At 35.9% G+C, this 20,035-nt stretch overlaps 1 protein-coding gene across 1 annotated transcript in view; it reads right to left on the bottom strand.

The window, feature by feature from the left end:
• Window positions 1-11,564: 11,564 nt before the first annotated feature.
• The window catches only part of LOC134749597 (cell adhesion molecule Dscam2-like), a 48,799-nt gene continuing 40,328 nt past the window's right edge, over window positions 11,565-20,035 (bottom strand). The window contains exons 21-35 of the mRNA XM_063684609.1: window positions 19,791-19,873; window positions 19,146-19,274; window positions 18,870-19,022; window positions 18,593-18,722; window positions 18,051-18,232; window positions 17,524-17,703; window positions 16,974-17,162; window positions 15,797-15,994; window positions 15,347-15,507; window positions 14,795-14,972; window positions 14,306-14,423; window positions 13,863-14,017; window positions 13,601-13,726; window positions 13,048-13,128; window positions 11,565-11,685 (exon numbers count right to left, since the gene is read on the bottom strand). Coding sequence (XP_063540679.1) covers window positions 11,657-11,685; window positions 13,048-13,128; window positions 13,601-13,726; window positions 13,863-14,017; window positions 14,306-14,423; window positions 14,795-14,972; window positions 15,347-15,507; window positions 15,797-15,994; window positions 16,974-17,162; window positions 17,524-17,703; window positions 18,051-18,232; window positions 18,593-18,722; window positions 18,870-19,022; window positions 19,146-19,274; window positions 19,791-19,873 — 2,092 coding nt within the window. The 3' untranslated portion in view covers window positions 11,565-11,656. The remainder of the gene's footprint in view (window positions 11,686-13,047; window positions 13,129-13,600; window positions 13,727-13,862; window positions 14,018-14,305; window positions 14,424-14,794; window positions 14,973-15,346; window positions 15,508-15,796; window positions 15,995-16,973; window positions 17,163-17,523; window positions 17,704-18,050; window positions 18,233-18,592; window positions 18,723-18,869; window positions 19,023-19,145; window positions 19,275-19,790; window positions 19,874-20,035) is intronic.

Genomic DNA, 20,035 nt, shown 5'->3' with positions numbered 1-20,035 from the left:
AGAAGATTATTAGGTGGTATTTCTGAGGCGGTTAATCGAGCTATTGGAATAATCCCAGGGCAAGTCCAATTGTTTCCTGACGCCCAACACGACAGAACTACCGCAACTACGACGATATAAAGTTGCTTATAGAGATTCTGACTGGTTCCTACTAGATAATGTTACTCAAAGACTACATGACTTAGATCAAAACATATCGATGGAATAGTGTAGATTGAAGAGAAAACTTTTCTCGGGGAGCTGGGGCGTCGCCTGCGGGAGAGGGGTCTCGACCCCCGCTCCGGGTCGTTTCTGGCGCAGAGGTTGTCCATCGCAGTTTAACGCGGAAACGCAGCAAGCGTGATGGGCACTTTTGCGTCGGGAGCGATGCGGGGTGGGTTGTTTGACTAGTTTGTATGGGTTAGTTTAGGTTTATTGTTATTTACGTTTATTGTAAGGATTTATAAGTAATAGGTATTTTTATTGATGGTATTTTTTATGGTCATTTTATTGTATTGGTTTGATGGAACATTATTTTAAGATGAAATAAAGAATGACTCACGTTAGACCGGGCCGTGTTCGGGCCGGAGCTTCCGGCGCTTACTTTTCTATGACATGACAGGTGATCACGTGATGCTTTCCATATAAAACGAAGCGCCGGAAGCTCCGGCCCGGACACGGCCCGGTCTAACGTGAGTCATCCTTAATACATAATGTACATTTATTAATCTAAATAAATGCTAATGTTATAGATAAAAGTTGGATACCTTTAGAAAATAGGAAAGACAGAGACACAAATTACAACGTCACCTTACTATCTAACCTGTGCTGTTTGTACTAATTTTGTACCATTTACTCCAGGTATTCTATTAGATAAATTCGAGAGACGAATTTCTTTTATACTCTACACCTCTTATATCATTAATTATTTTAAGTCTTTGGTTATACTTACTGAACAACTTTTAATATGAGATCAACCTACAAAATCACAATAAAATGGCCTTCCCATAAAAAAATGTCGAATGTTGTTTAGTATGATCTAAAGAATCAGCTCATCTCGCACAAAATGGCTAACGGTTGAAAGAACTGCCTGCATTTTTGTATCCTCGTAAAATGTCAATTTGTTTATAGGTAAGTACCCTTTGAATCCTAAAAACATCTCGTCGATTCGGATTGTGATGCTTAGGCAAATGGTTTTCTTCCTATACTGCCTAAAAATCATAAGCATTGCCAAAGATATAATTATGTCGAATAACCTGAAAACGTTGGCAGGTAAGATAGATGCACTATTACTCAAACACTGGAACAGTCTACATGTGGCAGCAACAGATGTTGAGAAATGGTGCATCTAGATTGCCTAGATTTTATTTATTTTATTTGTTATTTTATAATTTATGTGTGTGTTTTGTAAATTGTAATTGTATGTCACTAACCTTAATTAATTTTAAGTTTTGTTGTACCTACTAACACTATATGGATCAAAATGATTAAAAATAAATAATTGAATTGAATTGTATAACTGTATATTAGTCATTCAGACGAATCTTTAAAAAACGTTAACTTTATAAATATTTTAAATAATAAAAAATATTTCATTTCAAATATTTATAAAGTATGGTACTTACTAGGTACATGTTGTTAGTTGGGTACTTAGGTAGGCCTAAGTATCTCATTAAGTTGAATAATATTTACATACAATTATTCCAAGGAAAAGCAGTGATATCAACACTTCGCGGCACTATCTGATTTAAAGTCGAGAACTCCTAGTTACATAACACCAATCCAGCTCTCAGTTAGTTGGGCAAACAAATAATTAATCTGTGGAGGGTACAGTTTAATTGCTTGTTAAAGTTTGTCTTGTAGTTCTGTTCACAATTCTGTAGCGATGCAAACAAGGAGTTGTCAAACATTTGACAAATTTGTGCGGTACGAAAGCCAATTTGGGACCAACTTGATAAATAATAAAGCAGTACTCTGGTAGGATTATTAGTATTGCAGGTCATCCAAATGCTCGTCTTATTAGTTGATATTTACCAAGCAAATGGTTCGGGGAAGAAAAAGAAACGTTAGGAAACCGAACTTAAATATTCCAAGTATTCAGGCCTTAGTTTCCTTCGTGGGTTGGGTCGTCAGATGGCTTAGCCAAATTGTCATTTCAAAATAAAATTATGAATACACTTACGAGAATTTGAGTTTTGGAGACAACTTCATATCAACCTCTGATATGATCACATGCCGAGCACTCTAAGCGTGCACTGTCTCTTATATTTTAAAATATTCAAGCAATCATATCCTTGAGCTGGAAAATGCAAAAACGCGTATAATTTACATTTGAATGGCACAAAGGCGCTAGGGCGGCAAATTGGATTCGGTCTGAACCTACGTCCTTAAAAAATAGGATTTTTAAATTCTTGCTCCTTATACGCATTACATTTAAAAACAATGAAACAAGTGATGGTACGTATAAGTTTCATGGTCCTATAATTTGCGTATCATTATGAAAATACATATAATGAAAACACATGCGAGGCGTAGAATAATCATCATCAGCCTGTTATCAAACTAGTGCTGGGTCTATTCAACCTAATTTCTTCCAGCTTTGAGCCAGCTCACTTCTGACCCAAGCTCTGAAAACAATGGCTTTCAAATCCGTTAACATTTAAACCTTTTTGCTTTCACTCTGCCTGGCAACATGTCCTACCCAACTTAATTTTAGTTTAGTAAAATGACAAAAACATTTGCTAAAGTAATTGCTGGTTTCATTTGCAATTTTAAAAGCTTACAAGTCTTAAAACAAGGTCTAAACAATATTTTAAGTCGCCTCCTCATCGGGCCGGGCTAAGTTTTCTGCCAATTTTCCAGATCACTGCCTACCCGAACAAATTGGTAGTTAGGAACTGTTTTATATGGAAACTTTCTAACTGAGATTCTATAGGCGTAATAAACTTCAAACTTTGCTCGATAAAGACATTTTGTTTGGATAATAACCACTTTTCAATTCAATTCAATACAATATTTTTATTTCGATTAAAAAATCCATATTATTGTTAGTACAAGGCACAAGGCAAGGCAAGGCTTTTGGCCTATTGAAAATTATTTTAATTCCTAACTCTTAAAAAGTCTTGTTAGGCATTTCATGCTTTAGGGGGACAATACCTCTTAAAATAATGGGATTTTTAACGAAAAACGTGACAACTCCAGTCAATAAAAGTTTAACGTAATGGCCACTATGATCTACATACAGACACACGTAGATAATATTATCGTTTCTTTAAAATAAAAGTTCTAGATAGAGACTTCTAATTGAGATATTAACATACTAGAGATCGTGGTAATTATACAGATAAATACTCGTAGGTTTCACTGGTACACCTCGTATTGTTTAATATATACTTAATTAGGTCATACTGATAGTTGGTGTAACCTCAAAATATGTACATTTATAACATTAACATTTACATGTAACACTTTCTTTCTTTATAATTCCATTTTTTTATATTTGACCACTGGTCTGGCCTAGTGGGTAGTAGTAGGTAACCTTGCCTGTGAAGCCGATGGTCCTGGGTTCGAATCCCGGTAAGGGCATTTATTTGTGTGATGAGCATAGGTATTTTTTTAATGTATTTATATATTTGTATATTAAATATATCGTTGTCTGAGTACCCACAACACAAGCTTACTTGAGCTTCTGTAGGACTTAGTAAATCTGTATAGGAATGGCCTGTAATATATATTTATTTATTATTTAATTTTTTCTGACACTACTAGGCCAATCAAATTAGATTTTTTCCAAGAATTAATTCCCAGCAAGCTGGAAATCGTTTTAATACCTTCATTTGGTCCTAAATGCGTGTAATCCGAGTCTGCTTCATCCCTAATGTGCATTAAATTCTGCTCTTTTTGTCAGTCTTTTGCTTGTAGATCGAAAACGGTACGTCCAACGGAAAATTTGCTCTAAACATGATAAAAATTGATATCTAAGGATCCGAAAGGAATCTTAATAAGAATTCGTAGTCAAAGATTGTAAAAAATGGCCGCCACTTTTTTTTGTATCATCATCTTCCTCGCGTTATCCCGGCGCAATGACACGGCTCATGGGAGCCTGGGGTCCGCTTGGCAACTATTCCCAAGAATTGGCGTAGGCACTAGTTTTAACGAAAGTGACTGCCATCTTGGTATAATCGTGTTAAAATCCGATTATTTTTTTCACCAGTGTCTGATCCACAATAACCTTGCTGGTAGTGACATTGTAGTTGATGGTGGGTTCCTTCTACGAGTACCGAGTGGTTTTGTCAATCCAAGGTATTTTGTATCGCCTAAGGCTCCCAAAATGTATCCATAAGTACCTCCTGAGATGGAGCAAACTCGGATTATACGCATTTAGGACCAAATGAAGGTATTGAAATAATTTCCAGCTTGCTGGCAATTTATACCTCAAAACGCTTTTTTTTGGATCGAATTTGATTGGCCTATACCTAGGTAAAAAAAATCTGTACCATAGGTTCATCCTGAAAAGTACACGGCCCATTTTTCCTTATTTCTTCCTTCGTTATGTTTTCGCGTTCGAGTTTGTAGCCATACCTTTTCTTTTCTTCAAAATGTATAATTATTATATCAACTAATAGATATTAAGGTGGTTCGATTTTCATACAAAATTCAATCTGCTTTAATTAAGGCACTACACACTATTACTACAGAAATATTTGCTCATTTATCTACTTTCGAATATTCGTTTGCGCTAAATTAATAGAAAAACTTTGTTTCATACAGAAATCATACATAAATCAACGTAATTTTTTCATCAATTTTACGTATGTGTGTGTCACAAATGTCGTGTACAAATACGTTGCGTGCGGCGTTGCCACTCTATGACGTTGGCGACGTTGCCTGGCCGACCTGGCAGGATTTGCAGTGCCGTCATGTTTAGTGCATTTTTATTTGACAGTGTTGACACTGACACATAGGGTCATGTTTATTGTGACATCAATTTGTTTGTATAAATTGAAAATGATAGCAACGTCTAAATCAAGTTACAAAAATCATCGGTGTTCTGGTCCGCGAAAATCCAGAAAAATTCAGACTCAATTGAAGCGGAATTCATGATGGTGAAGTTTCGTAAGGTAGGTACAGTTTCATTCCTTCATTGTACATTGTAATTTTCTCGTGCCGATCTTTTTAGAAAATAATTCTCACTTCTTCCGTAATGCAAGCAGTGAACAATACCTATATAATGTAATTATTACTGTTTTGGTTGCCGAATAGTCAATGTGTCACTAACTCTAGGTTTTTTTTAGGTATTGTGCAAAATGAAGAGGCATTCTTGGAAATAAAATGTTTTCCTTCATTAGCCAGAAAAAATCAGGACATCCTCACTGCAATAAAGTAAAATAAAACATTTGGATGAAAATTATGGAATTTTGTCTATGAATGAAAAACACAATTATTACTAGGTAAGTAAATGATAACTTTATTAGAATCCATATTGTTGCATCATCTTTCTTCCTATAACATTAGAGAATTTGTGCTATCATGATATAATTTTTCTTTCAGGTACAGGGACACGGATAACAAATATGAAAAAATGTTATTTCATTTGTTGTGTGAATCCATCTACACCAACAAGCCATCCACTGCTGGACATAGGCCTCCCCAGGGATCTCCACAACGACTGGTCTTGCAAGACCGGCCAAAATATCGAGAAATAAATAATATAAATAAACATGATAAATATCCCGTTTTCTATAATAGTTATAATTAGAAGGCCATGCAATGTTGTTACTCACTGTACCTACTTGAATCCAAAAAAATATATATAAAAAAAGTTTTAATTTTATTTTACAATTACTACTTTATTATTAGTACATTACGATACAAGTGAGAAAAGTAGGAAATTGGCAACGAGTGGCGATAAATTGAAACACGACCGAAGGAAGTGTTTTCATCGACACGAGTTGCGAATTACCTTTTCGCACGTGTATTGTACAACGTTTTACAGTACATAATTATGGCCCTTTACATTTTCGACATATGCACGTATTGTACTAATTACCGCACTAGGGCGGTAACGTATATGTAGCACCATATGTACTAAAAAGTATTTTACAGTACATATGGTGCAACTTTCTCGCCCTAGTGCGTAAAGAGCACTTTTCATGCATATGTCGAAAGTTTAAAGGGCCATATGTACTGTAAAACGTTGTACGATACACGTGCGAATAGGTAATTCGCAACTCGTGTCGATTTAAAACACTCTCTGCGGTCGTGTTTTAATCTGTCGCCACTCTTTTCGAATTTTCTCTTTTCCGCACTTGTATCGTAAATAACTATTTCAAACTGCAAGGGTACGATGATAGATCTCAATTCAATATAATTTTGCAACATTTGGCATTATTAGGTTATAAATTGTATGGAGATGAAATCTATCATCGTACCCTTCCAGTTTGAAAAATACTATAGAGGCTGGGCAGTAAGGGATTGCTTTACTTGTAGAACTATATTTAGCGCTTTAAAAAAAACTGATACCTGACACTTACAAACCTGGACTTCCTTGGGCTAGTGCTACTAAGAATCGTCAGTATTCTCCATCCTTTCTGAGTTTGAAGAACCCAAAAAGGTGAGATTCGTGAAAGTCAGGTTTTCAATATATGTGGCGTTTTCAACCAAACGGGTACCTACTTATTGTTGTCATATTTCCATAAAGCTTCAAAATGAGATCAACCTAATCGACAGCCGACAATGTGGTACCTTTTAGTTCAAAACGTCACATATTTTTATAAAACGTTATAAACTAATTTATTAATAATACTGAATATATGGGAGAAAAAGAAAACATAAGTAAAAACTCAAAAATGCTCGTTTTCCCAGAGATAAGACCTAGCTAGATCGAACCCCTTACAGCAAATTTCATCGAAATCGTTAGAGCCGTTTCCGATATCACTGAAATATATTTCGGTTATATCGGAATCGGACAAGAATTCGAAGACTAAAAGACATAAGAAACATAACACAAAAAGGACAAAAAAAAGTACCCCTGACGTACCAGTCTCGAACCCGAATCCTCTTGCACGTATTTCCACGAACATACCGCAACGCCATTGCAGCATACTTACACTGCATGAAATTGTCTACTACAAGCATCACGGAAACACTGTTTGCATGTGTGAGTAATAGTAGGAAATAGCATGACAGAAACACTCTGTCGACTTTAAAAGTGTTTTTTGCACTAATGAAGTATTCAATGTTTATTATAATAGTTCAATATTTATGTAAAGAGTGCGCTAAACATACTTTTAAGTATACAGATACCAACACTATTCCACAAAAAAATAAAACCTGAAAATTTGCGAAAGTGACGCCATCTAGCGGGGTTTAAGCTTTGGGTAACCTAGTCGAAAGTTCTGTATTATTACGCTTGTTCGTCTTTTGTTATTTGGGTGATTATGATCAATCGAATTAAAAATAAAACTAACATGTATGAATTCTAACATTAATATTTTTATTTTCGAAATTTTATTTCTATACATTAAATATAAGAAAATAATGTTAAACAATCAGTCTTTTTGAAGATAATATGTTCATCGACTACTTAAATAAATACATCAATAGCAACGTATGATTACAATGCATCTCAGTTAGATAATAATAATATTGTAATATGCCAAAGACCCTTTCTTACACTTTTAAAAACCCCTTCATCCAAGGAAACAATCGCTAAGTAAATATTGCTACTACAATTTTAAATAATTGAACACAAAAGTTGATTTCATGAATATTACAGAAAAAAATACTAAAAAAGTGAGTCCGTATACAGTTTTATTGGCAAAATCGCTAAAAAAAGAAAACGCCCACCGTTTGCTAGTTTAAAGATAATTTAAATAAAACTGTTGTTTCTTAAATTTACGTTTGAAAGATATTTACTATCATTCAGTTCCCAAAATAGTGTGTTTGATTTTGTTTGAAAAGTTTTTAGTATTTGATGATATCTAACCACATATTGTACGTTCATTTGTTTTCTATACACGTATGGTAGTCCGCGAGTGCCCAAAAAGAAAGTACACAGGAAATCCTCTGGACCTACTTAAGCTAAGCGAAAACGCAGCCCATTGGGTGAAGAATCTAAATATAAATTTTAAAATTTGTAAAGCGATCATGGATTGTAATATGCCACACGATACGACTAAATAAATAAACTACGAGTATTCTCATTTTCTATGTAACGCTGCCATTTTGTATTATACATACATACCTATAAGTACAAAACCTACTGTCCAGTAGCTTAGTAATTTAAATGAAACAAAGACTTTCACAATGACAGATCGTAATTTACGCTGTTTGCAGCCGTGTTAGAAAGATCAGCTATAATAAAATCGTTATCTCCTTCTTTACTAAGAACATATATGTAAAAAAGTACTCCTTTTAATAATATTTCTTAATAGCTAATTCTTTAATAGGTTTTTAAATAAAACCAAATAGAAGTTGTTGTAAAATATCAATCTAAAGTTGAGAGCAATCAACACAAAAGTGTATACGGACTACTATGATATTTTTGTTTTGGTTCGTATGTTACACTATAGTTTAATAACAACTAAGATTAATATAAAAAATTACCTAACTAATTATTTTAAATATTTACATTTGATTCCACCTCTTACAAATTACTTTCCAGAATAGTACATTTAGATGCTAGTGCGGAAAGTACGTGTATCGAACGACGTTTTTTAATACAGTTGCGAAAAAATAAGAAAAGCAACAAGTAAGGAATGGAATTCGAAACTATTATATTATTAATTCTGTGACACTGACATCATTGACATTGACATTATGAAGAGGTGTTTTTCTAGCTTTTATTCGACTAGAATAGATTTTGTTATTATTATTGAACCCACTTCAATGAAAGTATTTTTTTCAAATGCATGTTCTATAAGATAGAAACAACTGTAAATATTACAACATTGTACTATTATTACCTAAATATCGTTATTTACGATTATTTTTGTATCGTATATTTATAAAAACAATATCGAATGTTTCCTTTGGAAACTTAAAACATTCTTGCAATAAGAAAATACGCCTCTTCTTTGACAGGCGTTCCGTTCCATTCAGACAACTTATTAAGAACGGTTTTTCAACATTAAAAAAAAATTGTGTTATAATACTTATAATGATGAAGAGGTAAGTAATAAAATATGAAATATGCATATTTTTCGTATTCTTACATTAACAGTAGGTTTTTATGTTGATTACGACGTTTAAAGGAAACTAATATGTCACTCATCAATAAGTAGTCATGAATTGGAACAAGTAAAAATTCAAAAAAATTAAAAGTAAAAAGCACTAGTTCGCGAAAACCAACTTTCCGCACGCTAAACAGCCACGAAAAGTAGCACTTTTTGAGCAACTGTATTAAAAAATCAGTTTCTTACACGGTATTTCTATTTTTGACTAGATTGCATTGGAAAGACAAATGCGGTACAGTGTTTTGCACTACTGTACGCGTCTTAATATTTTTGGTGGTATATTGTGGGTTAATATTTGTACTAAAGCAGAGACGCTTTCCACATAGATTTTCGTACATTACCGTATTCGCCTGTTGCTATCTCTATTGCATGCGCATTATTATATAGCTGTCCCGCCCATGATGCCGGTTGTCAAAGTCACTGTGCGAGTTTGACAGCAATTGCGCGTGCAATAGAGATAGCAACGGGCGGGTCACTGTACGAAAATCTATGTGGAAGGCGTCTCTTCTTTAAACTCAAATGTGAGCTTCTAAATTTTGCTGTATTTGTCCCCTTGCAAATGGGGCTAAAACTGACAGCTTACACATATAGCCACGCAGAGATAGTTGTTTCATTGACAGAACTATTCCACGTGCTAAGAAAAAAGCGCATTTTAGGGTTCCGTACCAAAAGGGTAAAAAAGGGACCTTATTACTAAGACTCCGTTGTCCGTCCGTCTATCTGTCCGTCTGTCACCAGGCTGTATGTCATGAACTGTTATAGCTAGACAGTTGAAATTTTCACAGATTATGTATTTCTGTTGCCGCTATAACAACAAATACTAAAAACAGAATAAAGTAAATATTTAAGTGGGGCTCCCTTACAACAAGTGATTTTTTTGCCGTTTTTTTTTTGCGTAATGGTACGGAACCCTTCGTGCGCGAGTCCGACTCGCACTAAGCCGGTTTTTAGCCTCATATACAGGTTAAGAGGTTTTAAATTTTTTTTTACAAAAATTTAAACAGCGTAATCGAGCGTATTTGGGCATTTTTAGATCCATTTATTTACTTCTTTTTAGAACAGGCAAATTTAGGAATATTTCTATACTCACAATCACGAATATTACAGATTTTAATAGTGTCCGAAATTTTGTGTCAGTTTTGTGACGCATTTTCACATACATTTTGTATGGACCGTCACAAACTTGACACATACATTTTGTTTGGAAAACCCGCATTTGGGCACACTTTTTTTTATTTATTTGAATCAATATTCCTCGTGATTCTAATTAGAAATAACCCGAAAAATTATAGGTTTAAATTTTTTTTACATAATTTTCTTAAGAGTGCAGTAGTTTCCAGCCAGCAGTTTTTGAAAAATCATAGCGCTTTTTTAGATCATAATACGGTTACTAAACAATATGAATAAGGCAATCGTTAAGCCCTTTTTCCAGTGACTTCATCGATTCGAAACCTTTATACAAGCGTTTGCGTCAAATCCGGTAGTTCTGATTTTTTTCACTGTCTTTTCTGTTCTGTTTTGTGTGAACGTCTTGAAAAGGTACTATCAAAAACTAGTCCTTTAGGGTTATAATCGCCCAAATAAACAAAAAAAAAAGTTTTTTCGAGTTTTGACAAAGTTGCGTTCGGCGCTCGAGGTCACAAACTTGGATTACAACCGGATTTGACGCAAACGAACCCCGTTACAAAAGGCGACAAAGTTACTACTTAGGAAAAAATTGCGAACATAGGTCTAAAACGGAGGAGACCAAGGAGAACGTACACTCGTAGATCAAATAAAGGAAAAACTCAACGTCGTGTCGTATCGGGCTGTCAAAGAGAAGGCAGAGGACCGACATGCATGGAAATCACTCCACCGGCAAGATCTAATTCTCAAATATATGATGATGATGATGAGGTCTAAAACACCCCATTCAAAATTTGTAACTCTTTTAGGACAAAAGCTAACATGAGAATTGCTTCTAAAAATGCGTAATGTTACTTATGATCGAATTAATAACTTTTTTTGTTAAAAATAACTAAAAGTAATATATTAGTAGTAACTAGTATTCAATAACAATGATATTCGCAATCCCGGGAACATCCGTCTGCTCAGTGCTCAGTGAGCTACGTTCGGAGAAGGACGTGGACTCACTGCACCTTAAAACACCTTTATTTTATGAAAGTACCTAATATGAAAAGGAGAGGCAGAGGAAGACCGAGACGTGCGTTTTTGGACCAAGCCAAAGAGAAAAGCAACGTAGTGACGTATCAGGAGCTCAAAACAACGGCAGAAAGAAGAACGGAGTGGCGGTTACTCCACCGACAAGAGCCAGGCTCTTAAGAGTTATTATGATGATGATGATGACCTAATATAAAAAACTCCTTGGGAGTTTGGCAACACAACCCTTTGGGGTATAATATGTATTTTGATAACTAGTCTGAGTGTCATGCAGGCGTCGGCTACCTATGATGCGGAACTCTGCAGCCTTCTAGAAAAAAAAAACATTCATTAAATGATAGTATTAAAAGAAAACCAACAGAGGTGGATAATAGCATAGTCCATCAATAGGTACATTAGGTACTAAATAAATCTACACTGCAAGTGCTACGCCAAATATGGCGCGGTCAGACATTCGCTGTCAAGCGTAGAGGGGCTCTATCGGGCTCATTCGTATTGAATACCTACATGGGAATGCGTTCTTACGCTACGAGTATGATCGTATGCCGAACGCCGTCCACGACACGGAGGACCTTGGTCTGCCACGAGTGGATGTCGCATGTGGCGGGTGCGCCAGACCACGCACATACATTTACGAACATAGTAATCAGCTTTCGTCGGTCGCTGGCGGCTAGTAGTCGACACAGCCTTACGAATTTAAAAGTAGTTCTTTAAATTATCAATTTCAAATAATATGTGTACTGAATATATATGGCCCCTTATTCATAATACTTTACGGGCCTGATTTAGTTAATAGTACATTTCGATGCTAGTGCGGAAAGTATGCCATCACTTCATCATCAAAAATGATATTTCCGCACGTGTATCGAACGACGTTTTTAATACAGTTGGGAAAAAATAAGAAAAGCAACAAGTAAGGAACGGAATTCGAAACTTTTATATTATTAATTCTGTGACATCATTGACATTGACATTATGAAGAAGTGGTTTTCTAGCTTTTATTCGACTAGAATTGATTTTGTTATTATTATTGAACGCACGTCAATTTGTTTTTTTTCAAATGTTATTTGAAATAAGACAGAAACAATTGTAAATATTAAAACATTGTACTATTATTACCTAAATATCGTTATTTATGATTATTGCCTTTGGAAACTTAAAACATTCTTGCAGTAAGAAAATACGCCTCTTCTTTGACAGGCGTTCCGTTCCATTCAGACAACTTATTAAGAACGGTTTTTCAACATTAAAAAATAAACGTAATATAATACTTATAATGATGAAGAGGTAAGTAATAAAATATGAAATATACATATTATTCGTATTCTTACAATAACAATAGGTATTTATGTTGATTACGACGTTTAAATGAAACTAATATTAACACTCATCAATAAGTAGTCATAAATTGGAACAAGTAAAAATTTAAAAAAATTGGAGAAGTAAAAAGCACTAGTTCGCGAAAACCAACTTTCCGCACGCTAAAAAGCTACGAAAAGTAGCACTTTTTGAGCAACTGTATTAAAAATTATATTTTATCCCTTTTTTACAAATACATAAGTCAAAATGACGGATAAAGGCAAACGATTCATAGCTAATTCAGTCCAGTAACGCGTTTATGAATAACGCCATTCGTTATCATTTTGTTTGCTGCTTATAAATTGAGACTCACTTCTTGGAAAGCTTTTTAATGTAGTTGTCCGTGATACGCAATCACTTTCTTCAGATTCCGAGCGCATTTGAAAACTAGTTTCTGTAAAATAAAATACATTTTTAACAAACTGTAAGTTGTCAGAGGAGGTTCTCAATTCATCGAGATCTTTTTTTAATGCATGTTCCCCTATTTCTTGAAGGCGACCGGGCTGATTTAGAAAATAGTAGATTGTTAACCAAGGGATGAAATGATGCCTTTTACCTGAGACACTCTACTTTTCATTTCGAATACGATGAAAGTAAAATACATGGTTTATTTTTCAACTTTTTCAAACATGAAAGTATAAATTTTATAGTATTTCTTGAGGGTACTTTCAATTAACAATTTGGGTAAAAGTATCGTTATTTATGGAATAGCGAGTTAAATATCAGAACGTAAATTGTATAACATATGCATTTAAAAATAAATTTCAATTGCGTATCTTAAACAAATGAAAAAAATCGTACTTGGAAAATAAAATGCTGTAGTGCAGAAACGTATCACTTTCTGCACACAATGATGAACTACTCACCGCTATCATATCGCGATTTGCTGTTGCTCGGTAGATGCACTCTACTTGGGACTTCTTGGTTGTCCACATGCCCGAAGGTTCTGAAGCCGATAGCGAACTGCGCGTACGGACTTATTTCGTACAGTTCTACAAAATAAAGTTTAATCATTATCAAGCATATTTCACCCCCGTTTTATAATATACTAATTCAACAACGGCATTTATATTTTCGTCATTCCGCGCCAAATGTAAGTTTAGAATTATTATTGGAGATCCAACATACCATGCTTGCTATCAGCAGTCAAATGTACTGGAGTACTGTAAACCCTGTTGTTTATTTCAGTGGGGACGCTCTGCGGTGTGTTAACGGTAACGTTGCTGCGCTCAGACTTGCACTCAGCCGTCAAAGAGTTTCGGTACTCGGTCAGGCGCTGGTGGCTGCAGAATAAAAGGAACGCTTAAGTGATAAAACCATTATACCAAAACAACGTAATCATTTTTCATATAACGTATTGGTGGGATTATTACGAGTAGGTACTAGGTGCTGTGAAATGATTATAAGGTAAATACTTATTATAGAGTAGCGGGAGAAGTAGCTAAAGTTGTAATAAAATCGTAAAAGTTTTTATAGAAAGGCAATGCATGGATTGGTATTTTCATATATGAAACCCACACATTTAAAAAAAAAACTAGGGCGTAAAGTTTCATCTAAGTGTATCAACTTACTTGTGTCTTTTGACAAGTATGTAGATGCAGGTGAAAGTACAAATTGTTAATAAAATAGAGCTACAGATGATGACCAACATGTTGAGGTCTAGGAGATCCGTAGGCGGTCCTATAGATTCTGAAACAAATAAAATTAATTAAATAGGTAATTAAATATTTTTCTGTGAATTAAATATGTGGAAACACATTTAGTTTTGTAATAAATTCACGCTTACTGTATTAGTTACGATTCTAGCAACTAATATTATTGCTTTTTGTTATAACACTAATAACTTTTATAACTACGAACAAATGCAATACACAATTTTATGTAGATACTTTTAATTAAAACATTACCACTTGGCAATATAGGTACATATAATTACACCCGTAATTCTCATGCAAACTTTTGTACCACAACAAAGAAAGCGCGGCTGTACTAGTTAAGATGATCACGCATTGGAGCGGTTATAAGAAACACAACAAATAATGTATTATGCTATGTATTACCTCCCAATAAAGTAGTGGTAGCAAAAGAAAATACTGAGGTGGTTGCACCGGCGGAATTTTCAACAGTGATTTTGATCTGGTACCATTGTGCTGGGCTAAGATCGGCTATCACAAAAGAGTTCGGCTGGTTAAGCACTGAAGAAGCGGCATAGTGATTCCAAACCTGGTCCAATGATGGCTGAAACAAACAAAAGGAAACATTTAGTAACAGATTCATACCAACATGACATGCCTTCTCTATTTTATACATTTAATCAGCCCAACTCATAATTGTAAATTAGACGACTAACGTCATCAGTGAGTACCTATCAATCGTAAGTCTATTATAGTGTGATCAAACAACTAGTTTGTTAAGATAAGATAAAATAAGATAACATTTATTTGCGTGAATTACGGTAGTTAACAGGTGTTACATAGTTTTTATGTGTCACATAATTCGGCCGAATAACGGCATGCAAATATATCAGACTTAATTAAACACTAATTATTGTTCACACTATATTACATTATACGCTGCAATATTTTTGTTTAAAGTGAAAAAATAGAACTTACGAGTCGGTTCTCGGTCTTCTTCCAAACTTTACTTGTAAATTCTCTGTATTCCACCTCCCATTTAATTATTTCACAACCATTGTCGTCCCAGCCATTTAACTGTATGAAAATATGGGAGGAATTACTCCAAAACCATTCAGTGCTGGTTGGAGCAACTGGTACTGAAAAGCAGAAATAAAGAAATACAATACAAATCATCAAGACAGATCAATAAGGCTTGAAGTGAAACAGATGTATAAAGGGTCAGTAACATGCAGTACAGTAACTACCGAGTAACACTATTCACATATATTAGTACAGTCAGTTTAGTAGGTACAGACAGAGCAACTTTAATAGGAGGTATTTATTTTAGCTTGCAACTAAATTCTCAAGCCCAGGAAAAAAGAGAAGCTTATTTTTATCAATAATTTCGGGTGATGTAATGTAGACAACACGTTTAATGTTTCGTACCTCCTCCTAGGGTAGTGGCATCGATGTAAGCCGGCTGACTGGCGCCCACGCTGTTGGCTGCAGTCATCCGCAGCGAATACTTCGTGCCGCACTTCAGACCCTGCAGCGTGTACTCCTGGGCGCCTTGGATGATGGTTCCCTTCTCTGACCACGCGTCCTGCCAGGACCCGTTCGCTTCTTTCCAAGATAAGTTGTAAGCTGTGAATAGCATTCCAGTAACATTAAGTGATCCCACAATTATTGAACTTACTAATTATTTAATCACTAATTAGGTCAGTTTTAATCATTAGGTATTTATTAGGGTTCGGATCAGTATTTAAGGAAAGAAATTTAAAGCAAACGAAGATCTGATAAAAATACACCTACAGTTTTAGTACTATGAGTTATATAACAACTTTGATATAAATAAGTCTCGTCAAGAACGAAATGGTTAGGTTAGTTTAGGTAGGTCGGTTGCACCAAACCCTCTGTCACCGTTAAAGCGTTCGTTAAATTTTATTGTATAAATTTCATAGATCTCTGCGGCGTGACGTTGATCAGTCTGTTAACTGTGGTTGGTGCACCTGGCCCTTATAGGGACTAATGTATTAGGTCATAATATTGCGCAATATCAACACATCAGATCAGCTGATGGACGTAAAAAGCTTAGTAGCCACGAGTCCAAAATTTGTGAAATGACGATAATTACATAGTAGGTACATAAGTACGTAACCTTATGGCGGTTGGCACTTACGCTATTATTAACGGCGCTCCAATACTAATGCGGTGCTACGTGACGTAGCGACGACCGCCATAAGGTACCTTTTCCCGTGGAACGTCACATATTTAAAGATAATCAGCCAAATGAACAGCAGATATTTTCTCCAGAGTATATAAGAGCTACACAGATATAACTTCATGAACACACTAAAGCTACGCCCCTTCGTTTGAATTTGCAGACTGGATTATTATAAGAATTAGGAGCGAATAAAAACTAATTCCATACAATTTTTTAAATGCTCCTAAAGAGTAAAATAATTAAAATCAAAAAATTTAAAAAATCAAACGAAGGGGCAAGCTGTGGTTGATACAACAACTTATTGGCATTCAGAGAGGTAAATGGGACCTACGTTTGTATGGATAGGCGGTTTCGCGAGGTCTTCCACTTTCGTCTTAGGCGCTTTTATTTTTATCTTACTTATTTTCTGCGGTCTGCTAGCCGTCCTTGGTGCATCCCACAGCAGCCGCAGCCCGTGTTTGTGCGACTCGGCACGTACCGCCGGCGGTTCCGGGGTCGGCAGGACTGACACGCCGTACGACACCGAGTCCGATCCGTACAGGTTCTTCGCCAGGCACGTGTAGTTGCCGCTTAGTGACTGGTCTATGTCTGATAATATAAAAAAAGAGGAATTGAAATTTTTGTAAGCAATTATTGTAAGATATGAGGTAAGTATATAGTCTCGGCAAGTGATATGAGAAGGGACAAGGAGTGTGCTTCTTGTAAACCGACCGATCACGTTTTGATCAGAACTTAATGAATTTAGTCATAGTCATAGCTTACACGAATACTTATTTTTGGATTTGTGTAATTAGCGACAGGAAAAAAATGACTATGTTTTCAATGGTTAAATTCTGACATGTTGAGTTTGATACGCGTGTGAGTTTATTATATTGTAGTTAAACAAATTAGAATGATTACATTTGAGAGAATGGCTTTAAATTTTTCGTTCTTATTGAACAAGTCTTACTGTTGATGAGCAGGCTATCATCATGGTTCCTGGTGAAGCGCGGATGGTGCGTGATGATGTTGTGCTTGTGGTACCACACGGTGCGCGGCGGCGGCACGCCCACGCACTGGCACACCAGCAGCAGCGAGCTGCCCACTCCCACTGATATTGGACCTCCGAGAGATGCCACTCCAGCAACAACTAAAAACAATATTGTACTACTAATGAAGCAGGTGTCAAAACTCAAAATATCATTCATTGCAGTAAATTTAAGAGTGGACCAGATCCACTAACTGATACATATTGACTAACACCTATCGTAAACATTTTATGTCACTAATTCTGGTTTTATATTAATAATACCTACCTAGTAAACGGTAAGACGAGTTGCAAGCCTTTGGGCGGTTCAAACTTATAATATAAACTTAAAACTATCTAGTCGCTTCAATCAAATTGTGTCGTTTCTTTTTTTAGCTTGAAAGGTCATTATAGTTGCTTTAGACAGTAGACAATCGATATTATACATCTATTGCATTATATTAGCTCACCTTTAGATGATAATTCTGCGTGCACCCTTTTGCTGGCCGCTCCTTCGCCGGCCACAGTATGGGCATTCACAAACACTTCGTACTGTTTCCCGGTGGCTAATCCTGATATTGGGAATGTCAAGTGTCTTGACAAGTTAGACTCTTGTGTCGCTTCTACTCGATAATTTTGCGGGGAACTCGTACTGAAAATAAAACAATGAGGTTTACATACTTCAGATGGTTTTTGAATGTAAGCAACACATTTACCCATGTAACCTCTCCTACGCCGTAACGTGGATCCGTGCAGTAGGTATCGAATTCTATAATATGAATGGTTACTCAACTTGTCGTTAAATTTTATTACAATTACTTTTAGATCTATTTTCTAGCTATGTAGAGTCGGTCACTTTCAATTTCCTTGAAAAATTGCGTTGATGTCGCTGCCGGATTGCTGCCGCGATTAGAATGTTCAATCTGTCACCCATTTTATCACCATTAGATGGATCGTATGGTTATTTGGATGACGGTCAATAACGCTTTATTTAATAAATCTGAGTACCTACCTGGAAACCGGTTTGACATGGACAGTATAATGCGTGATCTCGCCGTTGGGATGTATCGGTCGCTTCCAGCTCACGAGAAGAGATGTCTGCGATGATACCAGTACTTTTACTTCTGGCGGAGGTCCGGGTACTGAAATATTTCAATAAACTTATATGATACCGATACCTTGAAATGACTCTGCACAGATAATTATGGTTGCAAAGCAGGGGTACCCTGCAACAGTTAAAATAGGCTTCACACATAGTCAGTACCTAAGAATATTATATGAAAACTTACCATCCTGTAAGGTAGTGCAAACGACAGGGTATGAAAATGGTCCCATGCCGTAGCTGGAGAAACCGGCTACTTTGATAGTGTAGTTGTTGTACTTCAACAGCGCCTGCAGGTAAACCTCTGTGTGAGGTGAAGTCATGTTTTGCCATGATCCATCTGAAAATTGGTTATATAAAATTAAACTGTAAAACGTGCGTCTGTTAGTAGCATCCCTATGTGTAATTTCAAGTCAAGGGTATCAAACGAAGCTTTGATGCAGCAAATTAATGTTAGATTAACCTTCAGTGGTATAAAAGATGGAATAGCCCAGCAGAGAAGCGCCATGAGTGGTGATGGGTTGCCACGACACGCGGAGGGACGTGGATGATACACCGCGACACTCTACCCCGGTCGGTGGTTGCTCGGGAGCTGGAATTGTAAGGCAAGCACTTTTAATGATAGGTAGGTACAGTAGTTATTGTGACACTGATGTGCTAGGACAATTTTTTTTATCCTTTATTTATGCTTATTAAGATATTTCCTAAAACGGGATATTTAGCGTATAATATAATATATCAATATTTAACACTGAATGCGGCTTTGTTAAAAAAAACCGGCCAAGTGCGAGTCGGACTCGCACACCGAGGGTTCCGTACTTTTTAGTATTTGTTGTTATAGCGGCAACAGAAATACATCATCTGTGAAAATTTCAACTGTCTAGCTATCACCGTTTATGAGATACAGCCTGGTGACAGGCGGACAGACGGACAGCGGAGTCTTAGTAATAGGGTCCCGTTTTTACCCTTTGGGTACGGAACCCTAAAAAGGCGTGTACTAAGAATACACTGGACTCTAGATTGAGATTCATCACAGTTACAAATTAAGTAAATATTATAAATAAATAGTTTAATGCATTAATAGGCAAGACATTAACTCAACACGTACCTCCTTCTCTTGTAGTTTGATAAACGGGCAACGAAAGTGGGCCGTTACCGGCAGAATTGAAAGCACTCACTGAAACAGCATATCTGTAAATGATAAAATACAGCAATAAACACCAAACTAGATAAAATAGTTAGTGCTCAAAATAAGCTAGATAAAACGAACATTTTGTCGATGATTTTTTTATTGATAGATAAGACCGTGTTCTGGCGTTCGTGGCCCACAAAATATGGTCTCGGCGGAAGACC

The sequence above is a fragment of the Cydia strobilella genome, chromosome 2 (genome assembly GCF_947568885.1).
Source record: "Cydia strobilella chromosome 2, ilCydStro3.1, whole genome shotgun sequence".
In the NCBI taxonomy this organism is placed as follows: domain Eukaryota; kingdom Metazoa; phylum Arthropoda; class Insecta; order Lepidoptera; family Tortricidae; genus Cydia; species Cydia strobilella.
The sequence above is the reverse complement of the archived record's forward strand: the minus strand, read 5'-3'. Positions and strand labels throughout refer to the sequence as shown.